Below are 18725 nucleotides of genomic sequence, written 5' to 3' on the forward strand. Positions count from 1 at the left end.
TCACTGTACCTTGGTCCACGTGACAATAAACTGTCAACTCAAACACACAAACTCGTGCAAAAACAGGAGTTTCTCCTAAACTCCCCCATCTTTTTTTATTTTAATTCAAGTGGTGTATGACTGGAAATTCCAAGATTTATTGGCCATTGCTTCACGGCCCTTGAGAATGTTCAGCAAATTGAGTGCTACGGAATCATTTGTTTTGCCATTTCTGAGGGAATTTAAGCATCAACCACCATGCCACAGTCCTGTAGTCTCACGTAAAGTGTCAATTTATCTACCCCAGGTAGAATTTGTGAACCAGGTTCACTGTATGATAAACCAATACTTTCATGGTCATCATTACTAGTGTTTACCTCTGGAATGGCACAGAGCCCATTGCACCTGAATCCTGGGTTTGATCCTCACTACGGGTGCTGTCTACGAGAATTTGTGCATTCTTCCTGTCACTGTTTGTGTTTCCTCCAGGTGCTCTGGTTTCCTCTCACATCCCGTGGACATATAGGTTCATAGGTTGTGTCGGAAAGAACTGCAGATGCTGGTTTAAATCGAAGGTAGACACAAAATGCTGGAGTAACTCAGCAGGTCAGGCAGTATCTCAGGAGAGAAGGAATGGGTGACGTTTCGGGTCGAAACGTTTCGGGTCTGAAGAAGGGACTCGAACCTAAATATCACCCATTCCTTCTCTCCAGAGATGTCGCCTGACCCGCTGAGTCACCCCAACATTTTGTGTCTACCTTAGGTTCATAGGTTAATTGGCTGGTGTAAAGTGTCCCTTGTCTATATGTGAGGGGTAATCTCTAGGGGGTTGTTGAAGGGAATGTTGGGAGAATAAAATGGGTCCGTGTAGAAATGGGTGGTTGATGGTTGACAAGGTCTTGGCGGCCAAAGGGCTTGTTTCCATGCTGTATAACTTTATGACATAAATTTAACTTCCTGGCTCATTAGTTTTGGACTTTGGATTAGTAGTCCAATAACATAACTAAAGTGCCATCATTCCCATTGTGACAACCTCTAATGCTATTTATAGGCTCTGATGGTCTCCTTGTTAGTATTAACTTACCTTTAGTGGGTCCTGGAAAATATTGCCACACACCCAAGGACTTCAAAATATAGACTCTTCCTTGGATATTCCTGCTGAGTGGACAGATTTGATGCATTTGTTTACACTGTTGCCAGGAGGCCATAAAATTGTAAGTTCCAATCCCAGTCAAGAAATATCAAAACAAAATAAGCTGAAAATTCAGGGTGGAATTCATGGTACTATTTTGTCAGACATATACTCTTTCGGATTAGATGTTAAACTGCACTCTTTTGCTCTTTCTAGTGGGAAAAAAAACTATGATGATCTTCAACAAGCAGTTGTATCTAATAAAGGTTGTGGCTATATCATTAATATTTTCAACATCATCACAGTTGAAATGGAAAAACTGCTGCAACCTTTCCGTTTTTTACATTTTTGTTTCACTACCTCACAAAAAAAAATCACCTTTATCTTTCCCTTCTACCTTCCTTGGCTCCAACAAACAAGAAGCTTTGGAATAAAGTTTCAATATTCCCAACCACCATTCCCACATTATTTAAAAAAATATATTATTGCCACATGTACAAAGACACAGTGGAATGCTTGTTTTGCAGGCTATCCTGTCAGAGCATATTATACATGAATACAATAGATCCTCTTCTGGAACAGCATGCTGACAGGTAACATGTTCCAATGCCATCCTTGCAACCTCCAAGTCTCTGAAAAGTCCGATCTTGGCCCAAGGAGATTTGCAATTTCTTATTTCCTCACTTTAAAGCCCAGTGTCCTGGTGGCACTGGATCCATGAAGTAGAGATTGGCCTGTTGCAGTGTGAAGCCATCGGCACCCGTCCCAAACCCTGAGCCCTATATTGAATGGGAAGGTCAGCAGCTTCGTGGGAAGACCAACATGTGCAGGTTCTCCTGCAAGATAGCGCAGCGGTAGAGTTGGTCCATTACAGCGGGAGAGACCTGGGTTTGATCCAGACTATGGGTGCTGTCTGTACGGAGTTTGTACGTTCTCCCTGTGACCTTATGGATTTTCTCTGCGAGCTCCAGTTTCCTCCCACACTCCAAAGACGTGCAGGTTTGTAGACTAATCCCTAGTGTGTGTAGGATAGTGTTAGTGTGCGGGGATCGCTGGTCAGCTAAAAATGTAAATACACTGATTACCTCATTATCTCTGGGTCTAAATTTTGGAACTCCTTTCCCAGCACCATTTGGACTGGAGAGGTTCAGGAAGGCGAATCAGCAATAAAAGCCAGTGATTCCCATAGCCAATAAAAATGAATATAAAGATAAACTCTTCGTCTCCCTTTTTTTATTGCCGTTCTTCACATTACCCCTCACCCCTTCATCGAATGTCCACCATTATTATAAACGTAACTAAGAAAGACCAAATCTGAGTTCTTAGAAAATAAGGATTTAATGCAGATGTGTCTCTCTGAAAAGCATATTCCTAGAGTCTATTTGGAGAATCTATTCTCCAGGTTATGAGCAGCCCCTACTGGTGATTCCAGTTCATCTGTATTACATCTTGCAACGTTTATACAGCATTACATCATGTACCGTGCCAACTTATTTTTGCTTCATTTTCCTAAACTCAAGTCAAAATTTTATATGTTGCATTAATAATGTCCACATGTGTTTTAAACCTTCTCTCATATAAAGTGATAGAGATTGATAACTTTGTAACTGATTGTATACGAGACAAGGTGACTGGCTTCTGAAATCACAATTGCTCAGCAGTAGAGTTGCTGACTTACAGGGCCCAGAGACCGGCTTTGATCCTGACTATGGGTGCTGACTGTCTGCTGTCTGTACGGAGTTTGCATGTTCTCCCTGTGACCGCATGGGTTTTCTCCGGGTGCTCCGGTTTCCTCACACACTCCAAAGACATACAGGTTTGGAGATTAATTCGCTTGGGTAACATTCTAAAAATTGTCCCGAGTGTGTGTAGGATAGTGTTAGTGTGCGGGGATCGCTGGTCGGCGTGGACTCAGTGGGCTGATGGGCCTGTTTCCCTACTGTATCTGTAAAGCTTAAAGTCCAACTGCAGTGGCTGAAAGCATTGAAAGCCCCAGGAAGGCAGGAAAAAGAACACCCTGAAATAGGATGCTGTTCACCAGATCAATATCTCTGGTTTGAAATGCTTGATGTTACATTTCTTAAATGGGAATTGCACTTTCATGTGGACTGTTGTGACTTTGCTCTTCCTCACACCATGACTCTAATGGTAATTAAAAAATTAATTCACTGTCTCCTGTCATTTGCAGTTTTTGCTGCTTATTTTGATCATTTTCATCCTGGAATTGGTCGCTGCCGTCCTTGCATTAGTCTTCAGAAAGCAGGTAGGTGCAATCACCAGAAACAAAAATGCTTACTTTTCTGCCATTTACTCAAGGTTGTGGAGTACCAAATACCAACACTCTCATTTATATTTAGATACAAAAGGATTACTTTTTAAAAGAATTGCAGATGAAATATAAAGGTGACAATTCTACCGATGCTTTTTCGAAGACCTGGAACGTAATTATGATGGATGTAAGTTTATTTTAATGAAGGAAATCCCTGCTTCCCGTCCCCCAAAGACAAAGTTCAATGCTCAATAGATGTACAATAGGTATCAGCTGCCAACTTGTGCCTCAACCATGTGTGTCTCAACAGCCAGCTTGGCCTTGTAATGCATTTCAACTGGCAACGTTCCATCTATTGGGTGAAGGTTCAAAGGCCAGTTCTCCTGACCAAAGGACATTTTTTCTGCCCTAGCCTGGGAGCAATGGTGTTGGTTGTGATTCATGGACAACATTCTTAGGCAAGACCGCCTTACTCAGTCTTGACCTATGGGCTCACTAAAGCTGTTAGCCATCAGGTCACAGCCAAGGCTGAAGTTAGATTAGTTTTTAATGTTTTTTATGCTTTAAAACCTGTTCCACTGGGTTTGTGGAACCACATTCCCCCCCCCCCCCCCCCCCCCCCCCCCCCCCCCCCCCCCCCCCCCCCCCCCCCCCCCCCCCCCATCCCCCCCCCCCACCCCATCCTGCTGAAGTACACATTTGTAAATGCTGTGTGACAGGATGTTTAAGAGCTCCGCTGTGTTGCACTGCCTGACCTTACTGAGAGAAACAGGCTATTCTGCCCATTGAATGTGGTCATGCCACTATTGGTCTAATCCCACTTGCTTCTCTGGCCCTCATACCCTTTAATATTTTTCTTTGCTAAGGTGAATTTGTATCAAAGGTATAGCCGTTATGACTTGTCATTGCAGTTCTCCTGTTGTGGTGTAAATGGCCCTCGAGACTTTGGACAGAATTCCACTTTCCACTGGCTTTTCCCAAACAGACTGCTCCCCGAATCGTGCTGCAAGAGGAATAGGGCATCTCCACTGGAGCACGTCCTGGATAAGAGCAAATGTGTGCAAGGAGACGCTGGCTACATAAATAACAAGGTAAATGAGACTATGGTATTCACTAGCTCCTCATGTACCAGATCTGTCATCCCTGGAACCGGTCTGGCTGCACTCCTTCTATAACAAGTCTATGCTTCCTCAGGAAACAACATCAAGATTGTACACAACACTCTGAGTGAAGGGTCTTGCCCAAAACATCACCTACTCCTCATCTCTTCTCTCCAGATATGCTGCCCGGCCCGCTGAGTTATTCCAGCACTTTATGTCTATCTTCTGCAGTCTCACCAAGAACTTTTATAAATGTAATAAGACATCTTCATTTTTCTACTCAAACCATTTTACAATGAAAATAATTTACTTTTCTATTTGCCTTCTATTCTTGCATATTAATTTGGTTTAGTTTAGAGATACAGCATGGAAACATGCTTCAGCGTACCAAGTCCAAGCTGACCATTGATCATCCATTCACACCAGTTCTATGTTATTCCACTATCGCTCCCACTACCTACGCACTAGGGGGAATTTACAGTCCGCATGTCTTTGGGATGTGGGAGGAAACCGGAGCACCCAGAGGAAGCACATGCTGCCACAGGGAGAAGGTGCAAACTCCGCACAGACCGCACCCGGGGTCAGGATCGAACCTGGATTTCTGGCGTTTGTCATTTAGCAGCACTACCAGCTGTGCCACTGTGCCACCCAGTGAATTGTGCACAAAGACTCTCAGGTCCCTTTGAAAATTAATAACTCCAATCTCTCACCATTTTACAACTACAGAGTGTTTCTGCTTTGTTTCTACCAGTTAGGTTAACCTGACATTTTTGGACATGTTGCTTCATTTGTTAAGTTAGCACCCAGTTACTCAGCTTATCGACATCAGCTTAAACCCTTTTTGCATTCTCATCACTACTCACCTCCACATGACCACGAGTAGTTGCATCTGATGCCAAGGAGAAGGACATAAAGTTTGCTGCCACATGCTTCCACCATAGAGAAAAGTTAATTTGGTCTAGAGATACAACGCGGAAGCAGGCCCTTTGGCCCATTGAGTCTGCACCGTTTAATGATCACCCAGTCACTAGTTCTATCCTACACATCAGGGACAATTTACAGAAGCCAATTAACCTACAAACCTGCTCGTCTTTGGAGTGTGGGAGAAAACCGGAGCACATGGAGAAATCCCACACGGTCAAGGAAGAATGTACAAACTCCACACAGACAGCACCCCTGGTCACGTTCAAACCCAGGTCTCTGGCGCCGTAAGGCTGAACTCCACTGCTGTTCCACTGTGCCGTTACAAATGCCACCACCTAAACCTAGCATTGATCAGTCATGTGGTTCAAATTGTTTTTTCTTTAAAAGTCTGAAACTTTGGGATGCAACAACACCATCCCACATGCTAATAACAAGCAGTCTTTCACAAAATCTCCATCTGTGTATATCTGACAAGTCTTGGATTTTAATTAAGCTACTTCCTAGTTTCCCCATTTGATGGTTTCTGATTCTTTCCCCATTTAATGATAGAAATCTTTTCTCTGAAACATGCAACAAAAATAGAGGAATCACTGGAGAAGCTCAGCATGTCAGATAGCATCTGTTGGCAGGCAGGCAATGTATCTAATCTGTGATATGTAGTTTTTTGTTGTAAACATACAGCAGTATCCCATGGCCACACCGACCATTGATCACCCGTTCATACTAGTTCTATGTTGTCCTGCTTTTTTATCCACTTCCTACACGTTAAGGGCAATTTGCAAAGGCTATTGAACCTACAATCCAGCACGATTTTGGGACGTGGGGGGAATCCAGAGCACCCGGAGGAAAGACACGGGGTCACAGGGAGAATGTGCAAACTCAACACAAACAGCATCTGAAGTCAGGATCAAACCAAGTTACCTTGCTTCTCATGGTCTCTGCTATCCCTTCAGTGCTCCTTTAATGACTTTGCTGTTCCCTCGCCCCCACAGTTTCTTCTCGTACCATGGAGCTACCTCACTTCTTGCTGTATCCATCGCGCCTTTACTTATCTGTGTCCCCTTTTCTCTGCCAATGTCCTCCAGGGATTTTGTTTAAGATCCAAGCCCCATTCTGATTGAACAGGGTCAGTACTTGATCTGCAATGGGAAGACAAGCATGACACTCTGACACAGGCTAAAACATTGTGGCACTGGATGGCGGCCCCTGGATGTCAGGACCACAATCCTACACAGTCACGGTTATAAGCGGAGCAGACAAAGTGCACCTCGAACAGTCTTTGTTGAGAGGTTAGAGAGGCATAGAGTCAAACAGCATGGACACAGGCCCTTCTAGCCCATGCCGGCCAACATGCCCCAACTACACTAGTCACACATGCCCATGCTTGACACGGACTGTACCCTCTAAACCTATCATATCCATGTACCTGTCCAAATGTCTCTTAAACGTAATAATAATATCTGCCTCAACTACATCCTCTGATAGGTTCGTTCCATATACCCCGCCTCCCTATGTACATAAAAAAATAGCTTCCCCGGGCTCAGAGGCCGCTGCTGACGAGAGTAAATCATTCCCCATGTACCTTCACCTTAAATTGTTTTATCCCCTCAACCCCCCCCCCCCCATATACCCCTTCCCTGAGATTTAAAAAAAGCTCCCCTCAGAAATATTTTAGTCCCCAGAACAGAAGTGTTCTGCCCCCTCTGCCCCGCCCCCCCCCAACCTGTTACCTGCTCCATCTTCCTGAACCCAATAAAAATTAATAATAAGGGCTGATCTTGCTCCATCTTCCTGAACCCAATAATAACCAGATGATTAACCACATGTAGATCTCACCCCTGTAACCTGTCATAACTCTACACGATTCTTGATTAGTACATGTGTCAATGGTTATGGGGAGGTGGTAGGGGGAATGGGGTTGGGCGGGAGAGATAGATCTGCCATGATTGAATGTCAGAGTGGAATTGATGGGCCGAATGGCCTAATTCTTCCCCTATAACCTATGAACGTATGAACTGTTGAACATTTGAGGTGCGAGGGTCTGAGCTGTTGGATCTGTGTGTCAAAGTCCTTCTCTTCTTTTCTGGTAACCCAGGCCAGGTAGTGTTAGTACTTCCTGGCTATCTGAAATGAAAAGCCAAGCAAGTTATGGCGAGGCTGAGGAGAGAAACCAGTCAAATGGAGCAAGTGGACGCCATCTGAACCTTGTGTAGGAAGAAGCTGTAGATGCTGGTTTAAACTGAAGATAGACACAAAATGCTGGAGTAACTCAACGTGTCAGACAGCATCTCTGGAGAAAAGGAATAGGTGCTGTGTCGAGACCCTTCTTCAGACTACCTCTGAATCTTGTCAGTATAGAAGTGAATGTTAAATAAGGGAGAAGTGGGGTGTGAGAAGAATGATCAGTCACGAGTGTACTTTCATCTCCAATGGTCTCCAGTTGTCTTGTGGCCGTGGCCATCATGCCATTGTCTCAGCTGCCACAGAGGGAATGACCAGCAGAGCTGGGTCATCATTGACAGCACTCAAGATGTTCATGATTTATTGCACGGGGTTGAATCCCTGTACACTATGTGAAACCTACATTTATCTTTACTTTTTTCAGGGATGTTTCTCAATGATTGCAGAGAATTTTCGGAGCTACGTTCATTTAATTGGTGCCTTCAGTATAATAGTACTCTTAATTGAGGTAAGCAGGTGGACTCTTAAAGACCATGCACTGTTACAATGGGTCAAATGATCTCCCTTCGTGGCCAAATTCATTTTATTTATCATCTTTTTTTGTTTTTTTTTGTTTTTTTGTTTTTGTTTATTTTATTAGAAGTTAATACAGCACAAAACAGTACAGTGGCCCCTAATTTTAGGTGCCAACTATGTAATACCGTAATCCATTCTATGTACAACCTCTAGTTTTATGTTATAAGTAAGCAGAACAAGAAAAAAAAGCAATTGGAAAAAATATGGTAGAGAGTATGAAGTCTAAAAAATAAAAAAAGGAAGAGCAAACTTTGTGTCACCGAGAATTTTTCAAATCTGATTCGTGTAGCTCTATCCGGTCATGAACTGAAATCCAATCTTACGGCACCGCTGCATTTGCGAGCTTTTAAGTGCAATTTAGGTCGGAGTTTGCAATCTTCATTATACCGGACCTATAAAATCTAATCTAGCTAGGTTTTGCATCATCAGGCCATAAGGAATGAAAGGAATGAAGCTATAGTTCCAGTCACTTTAAACAGAATACAGGCAGCATGAGAAATCCTACACTATCTGATCAACAACTGAATGGATGAGCATAGCTGGCAATGATCTACTAAAGCTACAATCAAAACATGGCTGAAATTGGCTTTGAGGAGCAACAAAGAACCACCAGAAAGATAAAAGACAACCATCTTAATACTTTTGTCCAAGTCTATATAATTTTGTTACTTCTTTTGACAATACTCTACGTAACGTAACATTCAGAATGACTGCCCTTTATTCAATGGGTTTATGGTCAAGGTGTCAAAGTAAAGTGAAATTAATTATTTTACAATGTAATAGATAATATTGTAAACTTAATTCTCATTTTTTTTCTGTAAAAATATTGGCAATAGTGATTGCGCTTTTGAGTCTAAATCTGAATGCATGCAATGTAAATGACCCTTTTAATTTATTATCCCCATTGCACTTTGTAGTTTACACCTCACCGCTCTTTCAATCCCCCAACAAATAGCAGTGTTTTTGAGGTCATTTGTGGGAAGACTAGAGTAATACGTGGCCCCCTTCTCAATTAAAACCTTCTGTCCCACACTACAATCCCTTCTCCGCATCCAGTTGGAAATTCAACTTGGTCGCATCGCCAAGCAAGCTAGCCTGCAGAGAATGGAAATCTACCCGTCCCAAAATCCCATCAAACAACGTGCTCTCTGTCATTCTGCTGGACAGTGCATTAACATGTCAGAAACAAGTTCGTTTATGTTTCGAGCTGCCACTGTAGGAACACAGTGTTTTCCAATGGGTTTTTCTCTGAGAATGAAAGGAGAGAGGTGTCTTTTTTGTAGTCATGCACTGGTTTTATCACCTTGTTCTGGTGGTACACACATGCACACACACACAGAAATTCACTTCAATGCAGAGTATGGAAAAACAGCAACAGAAGACATCACATGTTTTTCACGCTAACATTTATTTATTATGCTATGCCATTAGATCTTTGTTCACAATGCTTGTCAGTCCTCTGTGTATTGAAAACCTTTAAAATGATTCAGATCGAGACTTAACGAAGCATTCATTCCACTGGGCAATGCCTTCAGAAATGAGTCTGCATCAGCTCCCTTAAAATTATTATTTCTAATGCAAACATAAATTTACTTTTAAATTCCCACATTGATAGTTCCTTATGATGTATGATACGGGCTGGTATCTGATACCAGAACCATAAACTGAACTTGTTATAAACTCTCAGAATAGACCGGATGATTACACTGTGCTGCTTCTCATGGTACATTGCCTTAGACTGAGGCTAAACTACAAGGCCCAGATCTGGCTTATTACTCATGAAAGATATCACAAAAAGTCTGTCTCTAGTTCTGTGGAACTATTCTAGGCTTCATTAAGTTGTTAAACGTATGAGCCAATGATGTAGAATAAACTCCCCTTATTAACGGGTATGTGGGGTATTTTGACACCAATAGCTTGGTTTGCTTCATGAATCTTAATTCTGATCTCAACATCCATTAGAGGTGTATCAGCTTTGACTTAGCATTCCTTTCACTTATGAGACCTAAAGAGAGGAACACTGCCATATCTTGATGGAGCCACAAGGAACTGCCGTGTTGAATCTTGAGCAAATACAAAAGGTGCTGGAGGAACTCAGACAGTCAGGCATCTCAGAGAGGCAGGACATGGACAAGATGGCGTTTCGTGTTGGGACCTTTCTTTAGACTGGAGAAAGGTCTGAAAAAGGGTCGGGACCTGAAACGTCGCCTATCCAGTTCCTCCACAGATGTGGTCAGGACCCACTGAGTTCCTCCAGCACTGTTCATATCTTAGTGATGTACTCAGGTTTAAGTTGCCCTGCCCAGTTCAAGAAAGTTATTTGAACACAAAATCTCACCCTTCTTTGGTATAATGTAATAAGCATTCAGCCAAAGCATACCTCCCTCCTGGAAATTGGTCCCATTCACTTTAGGGCAGAGGCCTTGAGTACACCAAGTGAGTGCAGTTTCAGAGACGAAAGATGAATTTGTACCCTCCCGAACTTAAATAAACAGAGCTTTGCAATCAACACCAAACTTATCTGCAATCCATTCTCTTTGATGTTTTAACTGAGGAAAGCAGAGTTTTATTTGGATTTAACTGAATTATGACTCCACACTAGTTTATTTGAAAGTTGTTTTTCTTGCATCATAAAATATTATTTAGTTTTGGAAATCAACATTTAACCGTTTTCCCTTTCCTTTATATTTGATCTGCACAATAACCACTTATACAGAGTTCTCTATTCAATGTTACTAAAGATCAACATTAAAATATTACTTCTAACAAAATTGTGGCAATAGGTAATGAAGATATAAGTTGGAACTAATGAGTGTATTTTGTATGAAGTGTAAGTAATTTCTATGGAGTGGAGAGCAATACAAATTAACAATTTCTAGCTGATATTTCTTCCATCTGAGGCAGTCTCAGGATCGAGGATGTTTTGCGTTGTTTTTTTGGGGAGGTCTGAGGAGCCTGATGAGGCCAAGATAGGAACCATTGGCTCGTTCACAGATGGGGTAGGATGTGCCGGATGGGATGAGTGGGCAGTAGGTAATGTGGAAGTGTGCTACTTCAGCCATTAATGCAGAGCGACTATGAATTCCTGATGCACAGAATAACATAGCATGAGCATGTGAGTGCTGTTGCCTGCAGAATGACGCCTACTGCTAATTAACACCTTAATGTAACTCCTACAAAGAAAAGATCTTCTAGCACTCCATCCCTGCTCCACAACACATCTCCTTGATATTTCCTAATGAGTTCCTGGAAATTGTGGGGTGCTTTCCATCTCAAGGAAGCCACCTTACTGGAAAGATAGACATCATCAGTGAAATTCACAATCACCTTCAATGCACCGACGCAGTGTTTGAAGATCAGAGCTCAGAGCAGGCACAAAACATAGTTTGCTGGGCAGCATTGATCCCTTCCTTCCCTCCTGTTTGCTTCTGAGATCTGGTCTAAGTTCAGGAGGCATCTTAAGAACTGGAGACGTACTACCAACATTGTATGTATGAAATCCTCCAAATTTGTTGGAAGGATGTGAGCTTTAGACTTTAGAGGTACAGTGCAGAAACAGGTCCTTCGGCCCACCGGGTCTGTGCCGAACAGCGACCACCCGTGCACTAGCACCATCCTACACACTGCACAATTTTTACAATTTAATACCGAAGGCAATGTCTTTGGAGTGTGGGAGGAAACCGGAGCACCCAGAGAAAACCCACGCGGTCACAGGGAGAATGTACAAACTCTGTACAGACAGCACCTGTAGGCAGGATCGAACCCGGGTCCCTGGCGCTGTGAGGCAGCAAATCTAGGGGGAAGTTTAGGGGGAATATGAGGGGGAACTTCTTTACTCAGAGAGTGGTAGCGGTGTGGAATGAGCTTCCAGTGGAAGTGGTGGAGGCAGGCTCATTGGTATAATTTAAAAATAAATTGGATAGGCATATGGATGAGAAGGGAATGGAGGGTTATGGTATGAGTGCAGGCAGGTGGGACTAAGGGGAAAAAAAGTTGTTCGGCACGGACTTGTAGGGCCGAGATGGCCTGTTTCCGTGCTGTAATTGTTATATGGTTAAATCTATCACTGTGCCACCCTCAACCAACATCAATATCTTCTTCTGAGCCTACGTCTCCACGACTGTCAACGTTTAGCACTTCATGTGGTTTCTTTGTGGGGTATCAATTAAAGTTTACATAATACTTACAAAACTTATATTATCTAGCATTTGGTTCAGGCAGAAGCCAAGCTATTCAATTCAAATATATATTTTTTAAATAATTTGTTTAAATACATTTCCAATTAATAGTTTTTTTTTAATGTTCCTTTGAAATTTAATTCACTATTACAATTTGCAGATGTCTACCAGTCTTTCTCAATCAGTATTTTTGTCTGGAACTTTCAAAGAAAGTTTATTAGGCCAGGCAGTTGCTATAGATGGTAAGAAGATGAAGGAACTACTTTGTAAGTAAATTACTCATCATAGTTTCATACAATAATTATAAATGATTTTAATTTACCACCAGGTGCTAAGTATGTTTGACAGTTGTAAAAATATATATTTATATATATTATATCACTGGTACAAATGTACTTGTTATATTATTGTTCAATAAATCCATTAATAAGACAATAAATCAATGTATGGTGTATTATTCTAGAATCTTTCAAGCAAGTGTTGCAAGCATTGGACAAATTAGGAGTTGTAATCCAACATAAGATATGGAGAATCCGTATGTGTTGATAAGATTATTTCTCATTCATCCCAATGAATATAGGCCCGACCTACTCAATCATTCCTCATTAGAGACCTAGTTAACCTACTGCGAACTATGTCTAATGCAAGTAAAGTAATAGCCCTGTCCCACTGTACGAGTTCATTCAAGAGTTCTCCCGAGTTTTGCCCTGATTCGAACTCGGAGATTTAAGGTAATGGCCGCTCGTAAGTACTCGGGGCCTCGTGGACATTTTTCAACATGTTGAAAAATCTTCACGAGTCTTCCCGAGCTTACCGCGTTTCCCGAGTACCTGCCGTTAGTGTTACGAGCCGCTAAGAGATGTCCCCGAGCTCCGACGTACCCGCTACGTTCATTCTACGTGCTTACTACAAGTTTGATTTTATTTTTTAAACTCGGGAGAGCTCTTGAATGAACTCGTACAGTGGGACAGGGCTTTAAACCAAAAATGTCAGATGTCAACAAGATTTCTCCTGCAGAGTTTATGCTGCAGGAGTCCAGCAGAGGGCAGGCTGCAACCAGCCAGCAATGTAAATCTGGACTCCCATCAATGGTTTAACCCATTTGTTATCAAGGGAGTGTGTAGGTAGGAACTGCAGATGCTGGTTCAAACCAAAGATAGACACAAAAAGCTGGAGTAATTCAGCGGGACAGGCATAATCTCTGGAGAGAATGAATGGGTGACATTTCGGGTTGAGATCCTTCTTCCGGGAGTCTTGAGTCAAGAGTGTTTAATCGTGATATGTCATAGAGTTGTAGAATGATACATTGTGGAAACAGGCCATCGGCCCAACTTGCCCACACCGACCAACATGTCCCAGCTACACCAGGCCCACCTGCCTACGCTTGGTCCATATCCCTCCAAACCTGTCCTATCCATGTAGCTGTCTAACTGGTTCTTAAACGTTGGGATAGTCCCATCTTCAGCTACTTCCTCTGACAGCTTGTTCCATACACAGGCCATCCTTTGTGTAAAAAAAGTTACCCCTCAGATTCCTATTACGGTTTTTCCCCCCTTCACCTTGAACCTATGTCCTCCTGTCCTCAATTACCCTACTCAGGGCAAGAGATTCTGTGCATCTACCCAATTTATTCCTCTCATGATTTTATCCTTTTCTATAAGATCACCACTCATCTGCGCTCCATGGAATAGAGACCCAGCCTACTCAACCTAATGTAGCGAAATGGAACAACAACATTTTTACTTAACCTATTTGTTTCCACTTGACTTCCAATGACTTCCGCTATCCGCACCCCGCCTCTCTCATCTTTACCATGGACCTTCAGTTACTCTACACCTCCATCCCCCACCAGGAAGGCCTTAACTACCTCAGTTTCTTTTTTGACCGCAGAACCATCCAATTTCCCTCCACTAATACTCTACTCCGCCTAGTGGAGCTGGCCCTCACCCTCAACAACTCCTCCCACTTCCTCCGTCCAAGGTGTAGCTATGGGCAACCGCATGGGCCCTTCTGCCAGCTCTGCCTGCCTCCTTGTTGGGTAAGTTGAACATTCCCTGTTCTAGGGTACACTGACCCTATCCACGAACTCTATCTCCGTTACTCACTCTGTGGTGCCATCAGCTGTCTTTTTGTCTTTTTTGTTATTTTTAGTGTGTTTTAAAAAATGTGTTAATGATGTTCTCTGGTTTGTTTTATGTGGGGGTGGGGGTGGGGGTCGGGGGAAACTTTTTTTCGCAATCTCTTACCTTGCCGGAGATGCAATTGTTTTCCGGATCATATCTCCGGTTACTCTGCGGCCTAACATCATGGACCTGGCGGCCTTGCGCGAGATTGACTTTGAACCCCACTGCAGGGCCATGGACATACCATCGGAGATTCCTGGGATCGATGCTCCAACTGCGGCCCGCGGATTTCAACCAAGCAGCTTGCAGTCTTGGGTAGAGGCCGATGTTGGGAAGCTCCAAGCTTCAATCAGTCCCGACACGGGGTCCGATCGCCCGGCGCAGGGAGCTGAGATCCCTCCGATGCGGGAGCTTGATCACCGCAACACAAGGTTTACAGGGTTAATTCCCGGGATGGTGGGACTGTCATATGCAGAGAGAATGGAGCAGCTGGGCTTGTAGACACTGGAGTTTAGAAGGATGAGAGGGATCTTATAAGATTGTTAAGGGTTTGGACACGCTAGAGGCAGGACACTTAATGTTGAGGCACCGTTACTGTAATCCGACCCTTAAAATGCCCGCGTTTTAAAATCTAAATATTTATTTGCTGTAAAATAAATAGTTACATAGCTGGTTACCCTATATTCTGCTAATGGTTTTCATATATATTGTTTAAAAACCGCGTAAATGATAAATTGCAGGAACAGCGTGTTTTTTAAAAGAGTTTACTTCAGTTGATTAGTTAACGGTGTAAAACATTTGAAATAGAAACCAATTATACTTTCCCAAAACAAAAATCGAGGAAAAATGTCCTGAGTGCATAAATTCCTAATTGTTAATTTTACATCTTTAATAGCCAGACGTCGCCTACTCCTACAGTGGAAATCTCCTAACCCACTCTCTGTGTCACAGTGGCTCAAAGATGTAGTGATTTTTCTTAAACTTGAGAAAATTAAATACACATTAAAGGGATGTACTGATAAATGTTTTCACAAATGGCAACCGTTTTTATCATAATTTACAGACTTGCATGTTCTGCCAGACTAAGGGTTGGTTTGTTAAATGTTGTTATGTGTAGGTGAACTCTTCACTTTCAATTAGTCGGGTGGGGTGGGTGGGGTGTGTGACTGATGGTACGGTTGCATTATATATATAATTTTTTTAATTTTTTAAAAAATATATTTTTAATATGTTTCTGTATATTTTTGTATTTTTGGTTTGTGGATGATTTGAGTGTTTCTTATTAACATGTCCTTTTTCTTTTTTGTGTTGATTTATTTAAAATGAAAAAAAAAAAAAAAAAAATCCTAATTCACAATCAAGAAACTGCATCAAGAAACATCGGATTATAATTTGAGTTTAGACTCCCAATAGGATCCATTATGAACCACGACAGTTCTGTGTGCGGCACGCACTTGGGCAAATGAAATGCATCGGTCTTTAGCGATTCAGAACTGTGTTCTGCATTGCAACATTTTCATACATATTGAGCTAGGAGCTGAAGCTAGCCTCAGCAGTTTTAGAGCACGGCACAATTATAGGTAATCAAAAGAAAAATGATTAACTTTATCTTACACCTGGTGAAAAGGGTCCAGAAGAGACGCCAAGACCAAAGGTCATAGATTGTAGCAGAGACGGAAGCCGGTTACAGAAATGGCGCTGAGGATTACCCATGACCTACTACAGCTTTTTCGACGAGTGGACTATCTTGCTCCACTCTATGATCTTTGGTGATGAGACACTGAATTCCTCCTGTAAGTTAAATTATTTATTTCTATTCATGCCATCAGTCAGATCAAAATTGTCATACGACTTATCTTTAACTAATTATTGAACAACGGAGCATTATTCCTCCTGCATAGTTTATATTGGAAGGATACCAGTTGAAATCAGAGTGAAGGATAATTTTAACAGTTTGTGTGAACCAGTGTGTCTATTGTGAGTATCTATGCAAGCTACAAACCTGCTGCAATCTGCATTGTTTATTGGGCCTTGTACCTAAGATAGCCTGAAGCCAATGGTCCTGGTGTCAGTGATGGCATCAGTGATGGTGGCTGTGAGGTAAACATGTTGATCTTAGAAACAGAAATCATGTTGGTGAACAGTTAATGTGTAGAGGGGAGAAGGAAAGGTTTGTGGGTGTTGAGGGAAGCCTTACGCATCCTTCTGAAGCTCTGAGGGATCTTTTGTTTGCCCACTTGAGGAAATGCTGACAGTAAAATTGCCTTGGCTTGTTCCGAAGTAATCTAGCAGGTTTAGTACTGGAACAATAGCAGGGCTGCCAACATTGGGTCAGAGTTGGGAGTGAGAAATTGCGAGAGACCAAGGGAGTGGCCTACTCCCCAGGAACCGCCACAACGTGGCATTAACATTGACAAGCAATTGCTTCAATTGACACTTAACTCTATTACGCAACGTAACAAACAGCCTTAGTATTTTTAGCCTGCAATAACAAAAATACATTTTTAGTTGTTGAAAAGAACTTTGTACACTCATCCGGTTAACGTCTTTGGAAGGAGAAACATAGATAAGGTTTAAGGTCGATGTCCTCTCACCCTGAACTACAGGCAGGCAGTTGGCTGTGGGAATCTCACTTAAAGAGGGACAGGGTTTCTTCGCCCCACTGCCCGAAAACCCCCCTGCCTCCCATTTTGTTCTCAATCTCTGAATGGGGGAATCAGCTGTAGGGGCCGAGGTAATTGCTGTCCCCCAGCTGCGCTGGGCAAGGTGGTGCTGGGCGGTCATCTTGTGCCACAGCGCTCCATGTGGTGAGGAAGATCCCACTGATCCGTGCACTGAGGTCAATGGGGGGGGGGGATATCCTTAGATACACACAACATGATGGAGTAACTCAGCAAGATAGGCAGCATCTCTGGGGAGAAGGAATGGGTAACGTTTCGAGTCAAGACCCTTCTTCAGATATATCGGGGGGGGGGGGGGGGGGATGGAGATATCTGGACAAGGAAGTGTGAAGGTGTGAAAACAGGATAAAGGGAATGGAAATCAAGGAAAATGTAGACTAGGGAAATGAAATAATCCTTACTCAGTTATAGCAGATAATCGACAATAGTGGAAATTTAGCACCCCCCCTCCCCCACACTATGGTCAGTTATAACAAGGATTCACTGTACAGTGAAAAACATTGTTTTGCAAACTATCCAGGCAGATTATGTAATACATGAGAACAACAGTGAGTGCAAACTAGAAAATAAACAGAGTGCAGCACATTGTGTGCTTGGACACTAATAGCAATGGACAACATGGAAGAAAGCAATGGAAGAACTGTCCTTATCACATCTAAAAATGTCTTGCTGGGCCATGTAATTACTCAAAGAATGCCATCTAAATGCACAAGAAGAAATACTCTATAAATTGTTCAAATGGAATCTAGTCTGACAGACCTTCTCTCTGCGTTTGAACTTAATGGTGAGAAATGGCTAAACAAGCAGTGTTGCGGAGCATTTAAACAATCACACAAGTTCCCAGCGGAGAAAGCTCCCAGATAATTTGCCACAAAATGCTAGAAGAAAGAAAACAAATGCAACAAAAGTCACCAAGTAATGATCCAAGAAAATAAAATGTATATACTGTATAAAGCATTCCTTACTGCAATAAACTTTTGATACTAGTAATCAGATCCAATGTCCAACACAAACATTTTTTAGGATGAGAATACATCCAGAGGGAAATGGCCCAGAACAATTCTGTGTGTAATTTAGATTTGCAAACCAAATGTTTCTCCAACATCAGATTCAGATTTAAACACATTGATAGTCTGTGATCGCCTATTTGCTCTCTTTTTGCATAAATTGGAGTGTTCGTGTACAACATATAAACTTTGCAATTTTCATTTCTTGCAACAAAACCAAATGAAATGGAACATTAAAGAAATTCATAACACACTTCAATGGACTAAAACATGTTTGTTCTTTTCCTCTTCAAGCTGTGGCACAGAAATCCCTGATGAGTAAAGACACAGAGTGCCGGAGTAACCCAACGGGTCAGGCAGCATTTCTGGAGAACGTGGATAGTTGTCGTTCATGCCGGGACCCTTCCTCAGACTGATTGTGGGGGAGGGGGGGAGGGGGGAGAAAGCAGGAAGCGAGGAGGAATAGGACACAAAGTCTGGCAAGTGATAGGTGGATAGATGTGAAGGGGGAGGGAGGCAGCGATCGGCAGATTGTTGGACGAAGGCCAGAGATGAAAAGATAAAAGGTGTGAGAT

General features: G+C 42.5%; 1 protein-coding gene across 1 annotated transcript in view; it reads left to right on the top strand.

Annotated features, from left to right (window-relative positions):
- Positions 1–18725, top strand: part of LOC129708528 (tetraspanin-18-like) — a 126399-nt gene that overhangs the window by 98858 nt on the left and 8816 nt on the right. Inside the window, exons 7-10 of the mRNA XM_055654331.1 lie at positions 3300–3374; positions 3469–3567; positions 4292–4471; positions 8010–8093. Of these exons, the coding sequence (XP_055510306.1) occupies positions 3300–3374; positions 3469–3567; positions 4292–4471; positions 8010–8093 (438 nt within the window). The remainder of the gene's footprint in view (positions 1–3299; positions 3375–3468; positions 3568–4291; positions 4472–8009; positions 8094–18725) is intronic.

Source organism: Leucoraja erinacea, chromosome 24 (genome assembly GCF_028641065.1).
Source record: "Leucoraja erinacea ecotype New England chromosome 24, Leri_hhj_1, whole genome shotgun sequence".
Taxonomy (NCBI): Eukaryota; Metazoa; Chordata; class Chondrichthyes; order Rajiformes; family Rajidae; genus Leucoraja; species Leucoraja erinaceus.